This window comes from Lepidochelys kempii, chromosome 13 (assembly GCF_965140285.1).
Source record: "Lepidochelys kempii isolate rLepKem1 chromosome 13, rLepKem1.hap1, whole genome shotgun sequence".
NCBI lineage: Eukaryota > Metazoa > Chordata > Testudines > Cheloniidae > Lepidochelys > Lepidochelys kempii.
In genome coordinates this window covers 3034203-3052791 of record NC_136392.1, presented here as the reverse complement: position 1 = coordinate 3052791, position 18589 = coordinate 3034203, and the positions used below count along the sequence as shown (strand labels likewise).

Genomic DNA, 18589 nt, shown 5'->3' with positions numbered 1-18589 from the left:
GTCACAAATGTCTAGTAATTTTGCTTGGTCTTGGTCTGTTTAAAACAGCCTGAAAATGTTTTCCCCATCTTTTCCTTTGTTCTTCTGCACTAGAAATCTTTTCTATTTGCATCTTTAATAGGGCTTCCACTATTGCTAAAGTTTCCTTTGATATTTGATCCTTATACAAGGTTGTAAGGTCACTCTTTGGCTAGCATGGTCAGCCTCTTGACCTGTTTTATCAGTATATGCCCTTTTATCTGCTCTAGCACTCCTTTTTATCTCTCTGGCTAGAGCTCTCCTCTTCCACTTGCTCATGTCTTCGTCTTAGCATTTAAGAGATTTTGCTTTAGTTTCTTTTCCATTAATCCATTTGTCCGCTTCTAGATTCTGTTGCTGTTAGGACTGTCTTTGCCGTTTCTAGGTAGTACAGTCTGATGTCTTCCTGCAGAGCATCGGTCTTGATTTTCTTCAGTTGACTCTACTACAATAAACTGAAAACTGATTTCAACAAACTGAAGTGTACTTAGTGTCGGAGTCTTTTAATAGTGTGCTGTCTTCTAACCACCTTCATCCTCTTGAACTTGAATTTAATGATACTAAGGTTATGGCTACTGCCCCCATCTGTTCCTCTCTGTCTGCCAACAAACTAGAATTTCTTTGAAATGCAGGTGTGATCTACCTGGTCCTTCATAGTACCTTCTGGGGTGCTGTCACTTTATGAATTTCTTTGAGGGAATATTGTTCCATCTGTCACTAGGTTGTTCAATATGAATTTCTGCTACTCATTCACCATTTCACTTCATCTCTACACCCCTGCTGTATATGCCCATAACTTAATCTAACCCATTATTGTTACGTCCACCCTGTGTGTTAAAATTATCCGTAACCAAGATCCCAAAACATAAGTGTCTAACACATCCTGTGACAAATCATAAAAAGCATCTTTTCCCTTCTCTGGATGGTTGTTGGCTGGTTTGTAACATTGTTTGAGTGTTGGGCTGGAGAATTTAACATGAAAGTGAGTGGCACTTGTTTCATTGACTGAGTTCTATAGCCTAAGTGCCTGTCCTATATCATTCACCATTAACATTGATTGATACACACTAGCTTCATGTCTGTCATCTACGTACCCAGAGTAAATCAACTGTACTGACTGATTTCAAGGAGGTCAAGCTGATTGTCATATAATGTAACTGATTTGGTCTGTTTTAGTTTTGTGTACTGTTCTTGCCTCCTAAAATCTGATTTTCATTACTCATCTAGCCTAGACCAAGGGCTTTTTCAGGACAGGGGCTTCCTTGTGTATTTGACTACCTGCCCCTCATGTTTCTTATATGAAGAGCTTTTCTTCAAGCCTGCTCCACACCACAAAGGCTCCTGTAGAAAATTTTGTTTTATGCACTAGGATTACTCACTCCCTAGATAACTCGATGCCTGTGGCCCTATCCCCTGAATGCATCCGATGAAGCGAGCTGTAGCCCACGAAAGCTTATGCTCCCATAAATTTGTTAGTCTCTAAGGTGCCACACGTCCTCCTTTTCTATCCACAGGTAGACCTCCCTAGCTCTGGGACACAAGTGCTAGCTTTGTACGTGTCCCCATTCTACCACCTAGTGCAAGCTACCTCTGCATCTTTCTGGTCGTTTCCAGTCGCTTTACTGGCTGGCCAGTGCGTATTTTCCCTGGGTGCACCCTTGGTTTATCCTTTACCCAGGGCCAGTTCTCAGCGCAGAAAATTGGGCAGGGGCAGGTCCCCCCCACGGCTCCGCGTAAGGACGGGAGCGAGTTTGCAGGGGGAGGAGGGACAGGTTTGCACCGCTTTGCTTTGAGGTCTGACGCGGTTGCACCCAGCCCCCCACGTGCGGTGCAGGAACGGACCCGCGCCCTGCACCGATTTGCTGGCAGGGCTGGGGGCCGCCCCTGCCCCGTGCAGCAAGCGCGAGAGACCGCGCACGCGCCAGGACGCTCCGGGAGCTGTGTCACTCGGAGGCGCAGGCGCAGTGGCTTCTACTGGCCGCTTCCGCCCGGGCTGTAGGACGGGAGCCTCAGGCGCACGCGCTCGGCGCGGTGACGTGCCAGGGCGCGCGCCGCGGTGGGCGGAGCTAGCAGAGGAAGCGGAGCCGGGCCCCGCCCGCCCGGGATGCGCTTCGGCGCCCGGAGACCATGTCCCTGCTGCGCAGGCCGCCGCCGGACGGTACCGCGCCGCACGGTACGGGGGGGGGCTGGGCCCCGCGCGCGGCCGCGGCCTGCGGGGAGGGTGTCTGCAGGCCCCGCCCCTCCGGAGCCCCCGTGTCCCAGCTGCCCCCGCGCTCGGGCCGGGCCCCGCTCGCGCCTCAGCGGCCCTTCTCCCCCGCCGTCGCTCGGGGGGCCCGCCCGTCACCCCCCCGCGCCGAGCCCGGCCCCGGCCCCGGCCCCCGCTGCCGAGCCCGGCCCTGGCCCCGGCCCCACCCCCCGCACCGAGCCCGGCCCCGCCCCCACCTCCCGGCCCGGCCCTGGCCCCGGCCCCCCCGCACCGAGCCCGGCCCCGCCCCCACCTCGCGGCCCGGCCCTGGCCCCGGCCCCCCCGCACCGAGCCCGAGCCCGGCCCTGGCCCCGGCCCCCCCGCACTGAGCCCGGCCCCGCCCCCACCTCCCGGCCCGGCCCTGGCCCCGGCCCCGTACCCCCCCCCCGCACCGAGCCCGGCCCCAGCCCCGCCCCCGCTGCCTCGCCCGGCCCGGCCCCGCACCCACCCCGCCGCCTCTCGCGCCCCCGCACCCACCCCCTAACCCGGCCCCTGCTGCCTCGCCGGCCCTGGCCCCGCACCCACCCCACCCCCCGCTGCCTGTCTGGGCCCCGCACCCAGCCCGGCCCCGCACCTACTCCCTCTCTCGGCCCCGCACCCACCCCCCGCACCGAGCCTGGGTCCGCACCCACCCCCCCCCCCGCCCCTGCCCCTGCCCCTGCTCCTGCTCCTAAGTCCCGCCCCCACTGCCTGACCCCGCCCCGCACCTAGCCCCCAGCCCAGCCCCCGCACCGGGCCCGGCCCCCCACCCACCCCGCCCCCGCTGCCTCTCCTGCCCCCGCACCCCCCCCCAACCCACCCCCCCGCACCAAGCTCAGTCCCGCACCGAACCCCCACTGCCCGGCCCCGCACCTGCTCCCTCTCCCGGCCCTGCACCACCTCCCGCACTGAGCTTGGGCCCGCACCCACCCCATCCCCGCTGCCTTTCCCGCCCCCGCACCTAGCCCGGCCCCGGCCCTGCCCCACTGCCTCTCCCGGCCCCAACCCAGCCCCCGCTGCCTCGCCCCCGTTCCTAGTCCCGCACCTGGCCTGGCCCCATACCTAGCCCCGGCCCCCGCTGCCTCGCCCGGTCCCACACCCACCCCCCGCACCAAGCCCGGCCCCGCACCCACCCCCTAAACCGGCCCCTGCTGCCTCCTCCGACCCGGCCCCCGCACCGAACCCAGCCTGGCCCCTGCTGCCTCGCCCTGCCCCGCACCCACCCCCTCCCTAGCCCGGCCCGGGTTCAGACCACTGATGACACACAGGCAAAGGGTTTGTTACCCTCCAAGAGTATTTATAAAAAGTAACCCAGATAGTGTAAGTGTGTGGTTTCAGTCCTGCTACCTTCGGCCATTCATCCCCCTTCCTTCCTGTTGTCTGTTACCTTTTGTTTCCCTTGAACCAGGCTCTTGGGGGCACTGTTTCTTGTGTTTGTGCACCAACTACCGCCATAGAGCCCTAATCAGGTGTGCTTCGGAAATACAAATACACCCACTCTCTTCTTATTTGTGACATTGGCCCCAGTCCTGCAAATGTGCACATGCTTACCTTTAAGCACGAGTAATCCCAATGACTACTTAAAAAAAGAACAGGAGTACTTGTGGCACCTTAGAATCCATTCTACGCATCCGATGAAGTGAGCTGTAGCCCACAAAAGCTTATGCTCTAATAAATTTGTTAGTCTCTAAGGTGCCACAAGACCTCCTGTTCTTTTTGCGGATACAGACTAACACGGCTGCTACTCTGAAACCAGTGACTATTTAGGGGAAAAGGCAAGTCAAATAGGGCAGTCTTAGTTTTGTGTCTTGACAAGCAGAATATAATTGTTCTTCCGTTGCCTGAGAGATTAACGGGCTCAGTGACTGTGGCTTGAACGTAGAGCTGGAAGTTCCATTCCCCGTGCAGCAATGGACAATTTCCTCATCTGTAAAATGAGGGAATACTTGCTGCCATCATAGGAGTGCTGCAATCTTTACAAAGTGTTATCTAGGTGTTAAATATTTTCAGTGCGGTGCCAATGCTTTCTGTTTCCGCGTACCACTGGAATTGTAGAGTTCTCTCAGCATAATTACTGAAATCAGACACTGGTACATGTAACCATCTCTATATAGCTCTTTAGCAGCCTAGGTGATCATCGGCATCTTTGATTTATTTATTTATTTAGCTTTCTATTTGTACAACTGTGTAAAAGAGCACCAGTCCCAGGCTCTGAGCTCCATCTTTAGTCCTGGACATAAACAAAATCCACTTAAACCAGCCAGCTGAGCCTTATTTTATGGAGGACCTGGAATTACTTGTATAGCAAAACCTACCTCATCCCTTTGGCTGCACATTTCTCTCAGACAAGATGGTGGTGATTGATACTTCCTAGGGACTTGAGTAGAAATGGTTGGTGGATCAATAACATGTTTGAAAACATGCGTTCTTTCCACCCCCACACAACAGGTCTCTGTTTTCACGCCAGTAAACTTTAAAAATAATTTACTGTTGGGGAGGTCAGTGCAGCATATATTTTCTTTTCTGGGTGTTGCTTCCTAAATTCTTTGAGCTTTCTTTTTTATAAGTTTTCTCTCCTCCTTCCTGATTCATTCACTATGTGCAAGCCCAGTGTTGACATTTAAGCTTGATTTCAGTAGGCAGTAGCTGAGTAGAAAGGAGGTAACTTCTGTTCACACACTAACGCCTTGCAGAGTAACAGCCGTGTTAGTCTGTATTCTCAAAAAGAAAAGGAGGACTTGTGGCACCTTAGAGACTAACCAATTTATTTGAGCATAAGCTTGCATCCGATGAAGTGAGCTGTAGCTCACGAAAGCTTATGCTTAAATAAATTGGTTAGTCTCTAAGGTGCCACAGGTACTCCTTTTCTTTTTACTAACACCTTGGTGTGCAGCGGGGAGGAGAAAGGAAATACAGGGATAGTAGAATTACTGGGTGAGGTTTTGATAACTTTCTCTGTTTACTGGCATCAGGTGACTTGTTCCTTACAGGGGAGCTACAGACCTCTCAAAAACTAAACAGAACTGCATCTTGATTGAAAAACAAGCTATACACAATGAGTTTTGAAAGGGATGCTGTTTAGATGGGTACCATCCACCACTTGAGTTACTGACTTGTTTGTAGGTGTTTGCAAAGCCTGTCATCCTGTCCATTTCTCTCATTCAGACACTTCAGAACATAACGCTATAAACTGAGCACTCAGGAGCAACTCGCTCATAGCAGACAAGTGTGCAAGAGCAGTGGGGAGGAAACACACTTCTGATATCAAATATTCAAAGGGCTGCTGTAAACTACAGTGCGTGAAAGTGTGGTGGGAAAACCAACAATTTTCTCCATTAGGCCAGTTTTAGTCCATTCCTTCCCTGCCCCCCTACCTCCTCAAAAAATCTCATCCAGACTGACTTAGTACCAAATTAATGCAGTCCAAATCAAAAGGGCTATATAATGGATGGTGAGAGTGGCGTTTAGACTGGAAGCCACACAAACATGATCTTGTTGGAAAAGCTTTTGAAGGCAGGCTAGATGTGCTCTCTCATTTTACTCATTGGAACTATGGCTGTCAACCAAAACCTTCAGACATACTGAAGGATTTTGCTGCCAAAGGGTATGGAAATCAGCTGGTTCTCAGCTGCCTTTCTGTTTTTCCCCACGTAGAGCACAGTGCTGGCAAGTAACCCGCTGCAAATATGGCCACGCTGGAATCTGCTGTAAGGAAATATTTCTGTATCCTGTATAATGCCTTTAATCTGTTAATAAGCAGTTCACTACGTGCATTGTGTGTGTCATTCTTTTCCCCACCTGATGTCCCTAAAAATCAAATGTCCTATAAAGGCATCATGGTATATTTGCTTGATAGTACTTAGCCCTGACATATCACTTTACAAATATTAATTGACAAATCCTCCCCACGCTCCGGAGGGGTGGGTCGGTGTGATCTGTATGGAAAGTGAGTATAATTCTAATGTGAATACTCCTGTGCACATATGGCAGCATTGGGGAAATGTTCAGTTACGTGATATTTCTCGGTACTGATTTGGGTTAAGCTCAGCTCAACAATACTAGAGTCTAGCTGCCAGACAGTAGGACCGCAGCGTACCCATCTTATGAAACCCTCAACGCCTCAGCTGGACGGTGAGCCATCCCGGCACTGGATGCCAAGTGGCTTTGAGTAGTAACTACTGGATCAGGTGCAATGGCAGTTCTGTTGAGGTCGTGTTAGAACGGAAGGACAAAGGACCCTGTAGAACACTGGTGATTGCTTCTCTGATGCTTCGGAAGGCATATGTCATCTGAAGAACAGTGGCACATATTCCAGTGAGATCTCACAAGGTGTGAAGGACCTGCGGAGCCGGTAGCAGGGTAGCGGACTTGGCACTTTAAGTGGTGAAAGTGCCATTCTTGTGCTTGGCCTTTGGTGAAGATTCTTGGTATCCATTGATGATAGGTCACACATAATCTGCCCTTGCAGGGGAAGCAGAGTGAATTATCTCCTGTGCCTCTCCCATCTCTAGCCGGGGTGACACAAGATGTTTTTTCGATCAATTTTTTTACATGGTCTTTGCATCTGTGAGCATGTGCCTTTGTTTTGCATGCTGGACTATAGCTGTAACCGTGACACTTTATTTTTTGTTCCTCTTGCAGAGTATAATTCTAAGAAGAAAAGGAAAGTAGCGGAGATTTATCAGGCCCTGAACAGCGATCCCATTGATGTGGCTGCACTCAGACGAATGGCAATCAGTGAAGGGGGTCTCCTGACAGATGAGATTCGTTGCAAAGTATGGCCAAAGCTTCTCAATGTGAAGACAGATGATCTGCCTCCTGCTCCAGGTACTGAGAAGCCCTTTCTTTGCTGCTTTGGGAAAAACTCTAGTGATCTTTGTACATACTTGGGGTTTGAATTGTGCTGTTTTTAACTTGCATTTTCTTCATGTAAATTGAGATGCCTTTTCCATTGCACTTGCTTGAGAATCATACTTGTGGCGCGGAATGATTCCCATGGTTTCACCTGCGTTACATATTTAATTATATGAATAGAAGATCCAGGAACGAGCTGAATTTTTTATTTTTCCATTGCACTGTAAGAGCCCTTTTACGGTTTGGCCACATTGATTGAAGTAAGCGTGTTTGGAACACAGCTGATGTGGTCTGGTGTAATTAGCTTGCAAAATGCACGTTAAACCAGTAGCAAAAAGCTGCAATGTTGCAAACATACCTAGTTTAATTACCTTTATCGTGAATGGGAGCTTGGCTTTATTGAATACTAAATGGAGGTTCCTGTCCTAGGCATGGGTGAATCAGTAGCCAAATTTATGTAAATTGAAGCTTGTACATAAAGTAAGTCATATCTGAGGCAGGGAAAGTTTGCTTTCTAGTGACACACAGACCTGGAGGAGTTCCATATGCAGTGGTTTTTACTTCCACAGCCCCCAGAGTGTAAGATGGGTTTTTATGAGCGGAAATATCTGTTCAAAAGTGTGCATTCCTGGTTGCCCTTGAGTAGCTAGGGTTGAATTAAAAATGCAGAGCTGCAGGAGACTGGGGACTAATGTTCAGCTCCACACAGCTGCGTGCATGGCTTATGGCACGCTAATTATTTCTTCCACTTACGGTGTTTTAAATATCTTAGCTACCCATGCTTAATTTCACTCAATTTCTGTTTATTAAACTGTGTGGTGTTGCCTCTACCCCTATGTAATGTCTTAGAGCTATATTCTGCCTTACTCCAGTGGCATGGTGATGTGGCAAAGACTTATGCCGAAGACAAAGAAAGATGATGATGTAAGGATCTTAAAAAGATGTTTGTACCAAGGAAATTAGTGTCCTGATTTCTGGCACTGAAATGTCATAAATTGGTATTGACAGTGCCAGAATGTATAGCAGTACTGGACTCATGTGTAACAAGTGAAAATGGGGATCTAAAATTGAGGACTTGAACAGTTTGGAGCCTAAATTTCATGTCCTTAACTTATGCAGGGTCCTTCTCTGAACCAGCTCCCTCTAATGCTCTCTGTATGCTACTCAGTGACCTGGGTGGGTTTGTAATGCTCTTCTTTCTCCATCAGGAAAGGAGCTGCGAGAGGACAATGAAGACTACCAGCAGGTGTTACTGGATGTGAGGCGATCCCTGCGCCGCTTCCCACCTGGTGAGATGGTCTTCCTGTTTATAGCAGGGAAGCTCCATGTGCACCAGGAGCTCCCTGTCCCCACACCTCCGTGTGATGCATCTCACTTCTGGGGCCAGAGTAGATCTGCAGGAGCAACACTCCAGGGGCCCAATGAAGTGGAGTCTTCTGGAAAGGCCTTTTCGATCTGTTTGCCACAACACCCATTTCAGATATGGCTGCAGGCTTCCTCAGGCTTTTCCTTGCACTGCAGCTGTTTGTCAGCATGTTCTTTCTACACTAAATTCTCACCCTTAACTTGCTGACTCATTCAGCCAGCCCATCTGGTACAGTTATAACTCACCCTATATCTAGAGAGGCCTGACTCAGATATAACCATCCCTGGCCATTCTGCTGTTGTTCATAGGATGCAACAGAGTCGTGTACGGTGATTGAGGGGTTTACCATTTTCCTACATGTATCTTGGGCTGAAACATATCTGGGTTTGGAGCCTGAGTTCACTAACGATTTATGTAGATTTTGGTTTTTTTTAATCATTGCTAAAGCGTGTTCCTTCCAGTGACTGTCATGCACCAACCTATTCAACTCTCAACATTTAATAACAAAACCTTCTTGCTTTTCCTTAGTTCGTATGGTTGGTTGGTGCTTGGTGCTCTTTACAGACCCTTTTGTACTAGCAGTTACCTGACTTTGCAGAGCAGCTGTTTGTTGCTCCTGGGCAGAAACTGCTTTTCACTGCCTGCTTTTTTTCTTTGTATAAACAGTTAGTATATTCAGATCATCAGTATATTGTGGATACCATGCAGATCCCTGTTGCTCAAGGTTCTGCTAACACCATATTCCTTTTGAATGGCCATATTTGGACAATGCTTAGAATTCATAATAGACCAAAAAAAGGAGATCTTTGTCTTGTCAAAACCTTGCTTGGGATTTTGTGAAGCTTGTTCTGCTGTGGGGCACTGTATCTACTTATATGGGTCCTGGCAAAAGGTGGATTACAGTTTTCTCTACACATGGCGTTCTGTTCCAAAGATGCTTTCTGTCAGTGGGCAGAACCCTGTCTATAGGTGGGCAGTGTGATCACTTCTATGAGCTTTGCAAATCCAGCACAGTTTCCATGAAAGTGGATTAGTTTAATTCAGACTTCTGGAATATTAAAAATAATTAAAATCCTCAGCATATACAAGCATGGAGTGTAATTTAGCCTTCAAAATGTTTTACAAACACTAGTAAATCCTCCCCATCCTTGCAAAGCGAATATTAATATTCCCATTTTACAGATGACAAAACTGCAACACAAAGGGATAAGCAACTTGCGAAAGGCCATTGCAGAAGTTGCCAGAACCAGGATTAGAACCCAGGAGTTGTTAGTTTCTAGTCCCATGCTCAGATAGGGTTGGTTGACAGTTGTCAGGACATTGAGATTGTCTCTGCATGGTAGAGCTGGTTAGACTGCTCCTGGGATTCTGTGGGTGACTGACACAGTACATGGCAGGTACCTTGTCAGGTCTCTGACTCAGCCTTGCACTAGGCCCATCTGCTGCTGTCCCCACAGGGATGCCAGATGAGCAGAGGGAAGGGCTCCAGGAAGAACTGATCGACATCATCCTGCAGGTTTTACAGCGCAACCCCCAGCTGCACTACTACCAGGGCTATCATGACATTGTGGTCACTTTTCTGCTGGTCGTGGGAGAGAGACTGGCGACTGCTCTTGTGGAAAAGCTTTCGACCCACCACCTCAGGTACTTCAGCTGGGCACGTGTGGCACGTCTCCTGCAGAGTGGGGTGACGAGGAGCTTCCTGCCCACCTTCCCTGTCAGAAGCCCCATGTTGTGGAGAAGCCTTACCTGCCATTCACATAGGGAAGAGTCTGGAAATGTAGGGAAAACAAAAAGGCCCCATAAGTCCGAAAAGCAAAGCATGAACAGACTGGCTGCTTTCAGCCGACAGTGCTAACAAGGCCAGGGGTGCTATGAAACTGCTGTGGTAATGATGTGAATAGCAAATGACTTCACAGAGAGCCATGCTGAGGGGAAAGCTGAAGTGAGGGCTGGTTGTTCTATTGTGGAATGCACTGCCTCTGTACATTAAAAACCCACTTCATAGCCCCACATGTGACCACCTGTTCCATTCTCACTTCCATGGCTTCCCCCAGGGTGGCCTAGGACAATGGCTCACTTTTCACGCAGTGCAGTAGGCTGTCCTGGACCTGGTCAGCGGTGAGCACGGTCAGGTACCGTGGGAGAATCTGAGTGAGTTGTGTGTGTCAGCCAGGCTGGAAGTCGGCCTCTGGACTGGTTCTGAAGGGAGTCTTCTCCCGTCCCCCATTGGGGAGCTGTTGGCTACAACCCTTGGCACTGGGAAGGCATTAGGATTGTGCTCACATTATTTTCCTAACTCTGGGCCTGTCTGCACTCAGGCGTGCACAGACGTAGCAAAAGGTGTGAATAAAATCAGTGCTGTAATTTCAGTGCAAGGTTATGTGTAGACCCACTGTTAGTTCTTACTGCTAGTGGTAGGTGGCTGTTCCAGGGAAGAGGGTGTGCTAGGGCAGAGTCCCTGGCTCTTTTCTGACTCCTTGTTGTGAGACTGGACCTCTGGAAGGGGTGGAATGCAACAGGGTCAGCGCTCCGAGATGCAGTTGTAGGGACAGCCCCACCCCGGGGTCAACTGGGTTGCAAGTGTGTCTTCACTACTGATTGGCTCTGTGTGTTGTGCAGTCGCCGTGGTGAACAGGACCGGAATGACACTGTAGCCTGATGGAGCTTTTGTTTGTCTCATGACAGGGATTTTATGGACCCAACTATGGACAACACCAAGCACATTTTAAATTACCTGATGCCCATTATAGACCAGGTGAACCCTGAACTCCATGACTTCATGCAAAGGTATGTCAGGGTTCACCAACCCTTTCCCTTTCTCACGGGGCTCAGCAGCAGCTCCCAGCCAAGCCCTGCCGTTCTCATGGTGTTATTCCAAGGCACTGTGTGGCTCAGCTGGGTCAGGGCCTGCACAGCACAGCGGTGCTTTCCTCAAAATGGAGGGGTGGCCCCACCACTGATAAATGCGGAAACCCCTGTGGCCCTTGGTTTTCCAGCAGCCCCACTGCCCCTTGCTTCTGAAGCCATTACACTGCGTCTTGAGGGCTGGTTCATACTGTGGCATCACCACCCTGGCTCCTTGTCATCTGTGCTTGCATGACAAAATGATTAGCAGCTGGTGTGGAACATAATTCTAATTAGTCAGTTCTGATTGCCTCGTTTGTATAGTTTTGTGGGCGTGAGACATCTCCTCTGGGGGCCTTCTGCAGTTTATCATTGGCCCTGAGGATAATTGGGGCCTCTTTCAAAAATGGCGGTGGGTTGAAATCGGGGAAAGGGGGGACCTGTCCAGGGAAAAGCAGAAGTGGCAAACTTCTGTTCAGAGTCCCTTGCCCACTAGACCCACGGCTGCGCTGTCCACTGTGCAAGCAATATGTCTGTAGTGATGAGGTTGACGGCTGACTCCCAGAGGGAAGCCCAGTGTCCATCTCAGAGTGGGGAGCCCGGCTGGAGGGTTTGTAACACATAGCGTGCAGTGTGCTATACACGAGTGCAGCATACATCACTCTCTTTAAAACGCTTCTGAAGAGAGACTCCAGGGTCAAACTCCCGACCTTTGTGATTGAACTGTCCCCTTTCTGAATGAACCGCTTCCACGCGGTGGTGATCTGGGAACTGAGGGAATCTTCGGATACATGTGACGTTCCAAGATGCACCTGAGTGTATGTGGTGCAGTACTGGGCGTTTCCATGGTGGTAGCATCTGTCTGTCAGAGGGAGGGAGGCACAGTTACAGTGGTGGGCTGGGCCCTAATCTCCCATCACTGGTGGTCAATGGCCCATCCAGAAATGGAGGAACCCCTGCCATTAAGGGATCACCAGAAGGTACTTTTATCCACACTGGAGAGGTGTGGCAGAGGAGATTCTGGCAGCAGATGAGCTGTCTAATTGGGTGTTTTCTGTTTGCACAGTGCTGAAGTGGGGACCATCTTTGCACTCAGTTGGCTCATAACCTGGTTTGGGCATGTCCTGGCTGACTTCCGACACGTGGTGCGATTGTATGACTTCTTCCTGGCATGCCACCCGCTGATGCCCATTTACTTTGCTGCTGTGGTAGGTATCAGTGTTGTGACTTTGTAAGTGAATGAAACCAGTGTGTACCATTAACAGTTACACAGATGGGGCTAATGAATTCAGCATTGGTTTCTAACCCTGTTCCATCTAGAATGTCAGGTGTACCTGAGGCCCTTTCCAAGGAAATGGGATTTAGTGAGTTCAGTGTGTTTTTAGTGAAGAACATCACATGTCTCTCTTTGCCCACTGCCCTGATCTCTGAACCCTGGGAGTAGAATCCTAGCTGTATGCACCTTCCTGCTATTCCCATACAGGGCAGTCGTCATGGCTGCACTGTGTGGCCAAGAGGGAAGCAGGATATACAACAAGCTTAAGCCTATTGTTTCATACTACAGAAATGAGTGAATGTGTTGGGCAGACCCTGGGTTCAATACTGACTGGAATTCTTTTTCTTGGCATTGCCACTGCAATTTGAGATGGAGACTTACCAAGGCATTATTTACAGTAAGGGCTTGGTTGCAAGCAGGTTTCTGATTTGTGTCCATGTGCCATTTATCTGAGTGCCACCTAAACAAATGTCGCTTCCAAAGCAGTTTCACCCCAGGGTGCCTTGTTCAGATACTGACTGGGCCTGGCTCAGGAGTCTTGGACTGCTCTCAAAGCCACAGCACCTCCGGCAGGAGCTTTTCATGGCTTCAGAGCAGCTAGGGGAACTTACTATGTCTCCTCACTCAAGAATGTGATGTTCTAATATGCGCCTTCAGGCTGGATCAAGGAATTCATTAGAATTGAGGGGTGGAGGGATGCTTTTCATGGCAGACCAAGTTCCTTCCAGGCCCTAGAGGCAGCAGTAGTGAATGAAAACAGAAAGGGCACCAGCCTACCCCAGAGCACTGAGCTGCTGCTTCCTTCCCTTTGCAGATCGTGTTGTATCGGGAGCAGGAGGTTCTGGACTGCGAATGCGACATGGCTTCCGTCCACCATCTCTTGTCCCAGATCCCGCAGGACCTTCCTTACGAAACCCTGATTAGCAGAGCTGGGGATCTCTTTGTCCAGTTTCCTCCATCAGAGCTTGCCAGGAAGGCAGCACAGCAGCGTGTTGAGAGGTGAGTGCTGGACGGCGTGCATTTTTGCTGTGCAACTCCCAGCACGCAGCATTGGCGCAGTTCAGGAGGGAAGCCCAGTGTCCATCTCAGAAAGTGCTCGCAGGAATGGAGTATGACTAGGATCAGATCATCTGCTTTAAATCCTCGTGCTTCGGACCTGGGCAGGCAGAATGTTCCATTTCACCTAGTCACAGCTCTTTAAAAGAAAGCCAAGCCATACAGATTGGGTCATTCCATCAGGCTCTGCCTTTTCCTTTTCTGCACAAACTCTGTGACAGCATCCTCGCTCCCTTGGGACTTCCCTTATGCTGCCCCCTCCCTGCTGGATCCATTCCTTCTGTGGGCTGGGATTCCTCGTCTCTGGGTCCAAAAGCGAAAGCGCCTGTCTGCCATTTGGTCCCCACACAAATCTAAACCCCATAGCACTTGGTCGGGTTAACGGGCAGAGCTTTGTTCAGCTTTCAGTGTGGTATTAAGATGATACACTGTTTGTTGGATGGACTGTTCTTGGGGCTGGTGGATAGAACACCAGCAGAACAGTACTTAGGGACTGACTAACATAAGAACGGCCAGAGTGGGTCAGACCAAAGCTCCATCTAACCCAGTATCCTGTCTTCTGACTGTGACCAATGCCAGGTGCCCCAGAGGGTCATCATCAAGTGATCCATCCCCTGTTGCCCATTCCCAGCTTCCGGCAACAGAGGTTAGGGACACCATCCCTGCCCATCCTGGCTCATAGCCATTGATGGACCTCTCCTCCATGAACTAAGTGTTAGCAATGCTCTGTTAATGCCTAGTCAAACCAGCAAAGCTGAAAGGGCCTCACTACTCCAGAGTGCTGCTTTTCCATGCCAAGGGTCTCTTTCAGGTTCTCTTTAGAACACCGGTTTCCATCTTTTGCAGTCACTCACCCTCTGGCTTTATCCCTCTGGCTTTGGGAGTATCTTGTGGAGCAGGTGTTTCTACCAACATTTCTCTTTGCACTTCAGTTAGTTGCTTTCAGGACAGTGTAGGTCCGCAGTCCCCTGCTCCTTCATCGCTCTCATTCAGCCAGCAGGGTGGAGTATATTGAGGAAGCTCATCCTGCTCAGAGCAGCTTTCTGTGGGCTAAGGGTGTCTGGGTGCAGAAGGACCCCTTCAGCTCCTTTTCTCTTTATTTCGGTCTCTTTCACTTGCAGGACCGCTGCGTCCACCTTTAAAGACTTTGAGTTGGCTTCAGCCCAGCAGAGACCAGACGCTGTGCTGCGACAGCGCTTCAGGGACCGGCTCCGAGTGGAGGAACGGACAAAATCCTTCTTGACAAAACCAAGGACCAACCGCTTTGTCAAGCTGGCAGTGATGGGGCTGACGGTGGCATTGGGGGCAGCTGCTCTTGCCGTGGTGAAGAGTGCACTAGAATGGGCACCCAAGTTTGAACTGCAGATTTTCCCCTGATGGAGGGAGAATGGTGCCCTGTCAATTTAAAGATCACGTCTTGCCATAGCAGGAGAGGACGGTGTTTCCTTTATTGAAAGGATTGTCTAAAAATGACTGGTGTAGAGAGTTTTCTAGTCCTGCTGCCCTCCATAACACAACTTGCCTTTGTCTCCGAGTCAGGGGGGGACTGGCCCAGCAGCAGTGCTCACCATGTGAGGATGCTCACCTTGTTCTCGCCTCCCTGAGCAGCAAGGAAACGCCTCCTCTCTTACTCTGAGGAATTAGAAGCTAACACTTCCTGAGCTGGCAATGCCTGGAACAGCCTGGCTGGTCAGGTTTCACACGCACTGACTGGACACCTGCAGAGTCTCCCCAGAGTGTAATGGGAAAGGAAACAACGAAATATTTTCAGGTAGATGAGCGGTCACATCTGCACTAGCAATCAGTCTGGGAACTCAGTGGGTTGGGGGAGGTTAGACTCCTGACGAATGATGTAAGTAGCTTTCTGGTTCCAGGGCACCCCTTTCTGGCCTCCCCAGAGCACTCCGCTGTCTAAAGAGTCGTGGACTTATCAACACTCTGATCTTTTTCTTGCTCTGCAGGCAACGTTTTAGTAGAACAGACCCGTTTCGCAAATTCCTGTCATGGGAATAGACCACCTAGACCAACATTAGGGTTCAAGGTTGTCACCACTGTCTAACAGCATGAGTTACATTAGTGTCCTAATCTCCCCAGTCTAGTATGTTTACAGGAGGGAACATCCATGGGCTTTTTCTGGTCTGCTGGAGAGAGGTCAGCTCTCAGCCAGCCACACCAACTTGACTGGTAATAAGCGTAGTTGGTTCTTTCCGTTCAGCAAGATGAGACAGGGCTGAGTGTGAATTATTTGCCTCAGGTGAGAACAGTTACTTGCCAGGCCATACCAGCTAGTGTTACTACACCAAGAGAAGCCATTTCAATTGCTAACTTTTAAACACAGCCTTTAAACTAAAAGATTCTTCCCACAGTAGCTTGCAGCAGGACAGAAGCCATTGCCACTGGAAGCCCCTTTAAAATCTCTCCAACTAACTGTTCAGACTTTCATATCAACCCTTAAAATGCTGCAGGTGAGTGACTTTTCCAGAAATTGACCCCAGGTGCTTACAGCCCAGCTGCTCACCAGATTTGCCGCCAGCTTCTCCTCCTCCCAGCCCCAAAACCTCCAAGCACCTAGTACTGTCTAACTTAAACTAAGCCAATAGACACTACACATCTCTACCTCCTCCTCCATTGCTGCTAACCTCTCCCACAAGTGCCCTTACCCTGCCCCACAGCTTCTGAGGTGACTGATTGTCCCCTACTGCATCCCACCTAATGCCGTCTGCCCCCGTTTCCAGCAGTTACACACATGGAAATTAGGTGTTGGTTGAAGAGTTAAGGAAATCTGAATATACTAGAAGCTTTGTGCTCTGCAGTAATCTGGAGCCTTTTATTCTTAATATAGTCAGTTTTATATCTGAGGGACTCTGACTGTGCCCTCAGTCCTGAAGGCACCATGCCATTCAGAACTGCAGCGTAAGGAAGTAATAGTGCCTAGATAGCATAGCAGTGTGCACCTTATCCAAGCATAACTTTATCGGATCGGAGCAGGGCTCTGAGCAAAAAAATTGCCCTTTGCTCCTGCAGTTGCTGATGTCTGTGGTATGTTTTGATTCAACAAACAAAAACAAAACAGCAAGGAGGAAATTTGCACAATTCCCCTTTCTGTTGTTGGCCCTTCTTTGTGGGCACCTTGCTTTCTAGTGACATCTGGCTAGTCAGTGATCAGGTTGTTTCCACTCAAGCAATCACTCCTCCCCTTTGCTGGCATGTCTTCTAACATGCTGCAGGTTTAAAAGGTATTGTCAATTTCTGGCTGCATGGGAGTGGGCTGCCCAACCAATGGGAAGTTGCTGGTGATATCCTCTGCAATAAATGGAGTTGCGGGTATGGGAAGAGCTGTTAAATGAAGCACTTTATTAAAAAAAATAAATAAAAAAAATCCACTCCTAGAAGAGGAGGGTGCTCTCCCCCAGGGGTTATTTTCTCACATGGTTTACCTTCCTTGCCTAAATACAAACCCAGGACCCTGGTTCCATCAGGGGCACCTTGGATGCTTGTAGTTGATCTCATTGAAACAGAAGATACCTTCCTATATAGCTACCAAGAGAGATGAGCCCTTCTGCAGCGTTTGGCCTGTGTTTAACTTGATGTGGTTTGTGATAGGCCCAGGCCGGGAATTAAGAAGAGAGGGAGTGTGTGGGAGGATTTTTCCAAAGCACTGAGGTGAGTTGGGAGTATAAGTCCCATTCAGTGGGGTTTATGCTCCTAATTCAGGGGCTTCTGCAAATCCTGCCTGACCTGTATAATTAAAATACAGTGTGGGGGGATGTGGCCTTTTCTGTTGTGTAAAGGCAGCCGGAAAGGAGTTCCCTCCCCAATCTGAAAATCTTTCTGCTGTTTTTTTGTTTTTGTTTTTTAAACATTAGAAATTCAGGTCTTGTCTCACCTGCTTTGCTTATCAGATGCTGGGCAACTAGAGAGCTGGTAGGATTGATATCACAAGTATCGAGGAGCAAATAATGAGTAGTTGAGAGTTATAGTCAACTTTTAACATTGTTTTTCCTGTTAACACCTCTAGCTTCAGCACCAGACGCAGTTGGCAGGAAAGATCTTTGTTAAAGGTTGAAATCCTCTATCCATGCTTCAGTTAACAGGATACGAGAGTGCCTGTTCCAGCTCTCTGGTCCTCCAGCACACGCAGGGAAGAGGAGACTTGATCTTACTGACTCCTGAGGGAAAAACACAAACATCCCTGCTTGCCTTCCGTATGCCTAGTAAAGCAACAGAAGGTGCCATTGCAGGGACCTCCTGTGGCACTGAGTGTGATTTCCCCTTGCGTGTACAGATCAAAAGGCCTAGCAGGTAGCCTGGAGATGCTGCTAGAAACCAGTACAGCTTGGGGATTTAGTCAAACACCTCCCACACCTAAGCGTGAACCCCTGGCTTACACGCTCAGAGTGGTTTCCAGCCCATGTGTAAGCTCATTTCTGCGTGGAGGGGTTACTGGACCTTCAGTACCCTTCTGTGGCTGAGGGTCCCTGGACTGCACTCGGGCTCTCCAGGAACGTACCAGTTTCATTCTCTTTTTACACCTTCACGGAGGAGGCCGGGATGGCCCCTCCTGAAAGACACTGTTTTCTTCAGGTGGTTTATGCTGTACAAAGACTTGTATACATGTGTAAATGCTGATTTGTACAGAACTGTGTAAAATAAAGAGCAATACCCGGTTACCACATACCTTCCCCAGTGTGACTGTGCCTCGGGGCTAGTGGCTCTGTCTGCCCAGGCACGTGGCTTGCAGCTTGTGAGGTGCCAAATTGGTTTTTCTGTCTCCCCCTGAGCCTGGAGCTGGCCTTGCTCTGCAGTGAGTGAGTCACCCAGTGGTTCTGTTTCCAGCTCTGCCACCAACTCAGGTGTGTCGCTGCTCAAGGAACGTCATTGTTTCTAGTTCCCTATTTGCCACAGGTTCACTTCTGAACTGAGGAAGGGGAAAGGACGAGAGAACGGG

General features: G+C 49.8%; 1 protein-coding gene across 3 annotated transcripts; it reads left to right on the top strand.

The window, feature by feature from the left end:
- Positions 1-2038: 2038 nt before the first annotated feature.
- TBC1D20 (TBC1 domain family member 20) lies at positions 2039-18316 on the top strand. 3 transcript variants are annotated; one of them, XR_012154606.2, is made up of 9 exons: positions 2039-2191; positions 6884-7069; positions 8305-8385; positions 9896-10106; positions 11151-11252; positions 12376-12517; positions 13400-13584; positions 14763-15412; positions 17660-18316. XR_012154606.2 is itself a non-coding variant. In XM_073308747.2 (8 exons), exons 1-8 carry the CDS (start codon positions 2146-2148, stop codon positions 15016-15018), a joined length of 1209 nt encoding a protein of 402 aa, XP_073164848.1. In that variant the 5' UTR covers positions 2039-2145; the 3' UTR covers positions 15019-18316. The 3 variants fall into 3 exon arrangements, 2 of the variants coding, with proteins under 2 accessions (XP_073164848.1, XP_073164849.1); XM_073308747.2 differs by having other exon boundaries at positions 14763-18316; XM_073308748.1 differs by having other exon boundaries at positions 2041-2191; positions 9920-10106; positions 14763-18316.
- The last annotated feature ends 273 nt before the right edge of the window (positions 18317-18589 follow it).

Bases quoted from the DNA above. Each gene is read 5' to 3' on its own strand.
- TBC1D20 (XM_073308747.2), top strand. From the start codon at position 2,146: ATGTCCCTGCTGCGCAGGCCGCCGCCGGACGGTACCGCGCCGCACG. The intron at 7,070-8,304 runs GTACTGAGAAGC...TTTCTCCATCAG, and splicing joins TGATCTGCCTCCTGCTCCAG to GAAAGGAGCTGCGAGAGGAC. The intron at 8,386-9,895 runs GTGAGATGGTCT...GCCTTGCACTAG, and splicing joins CCTGCGCCGCTTCCCACCTG to GCCCATCTGCTGCTGTCCCC.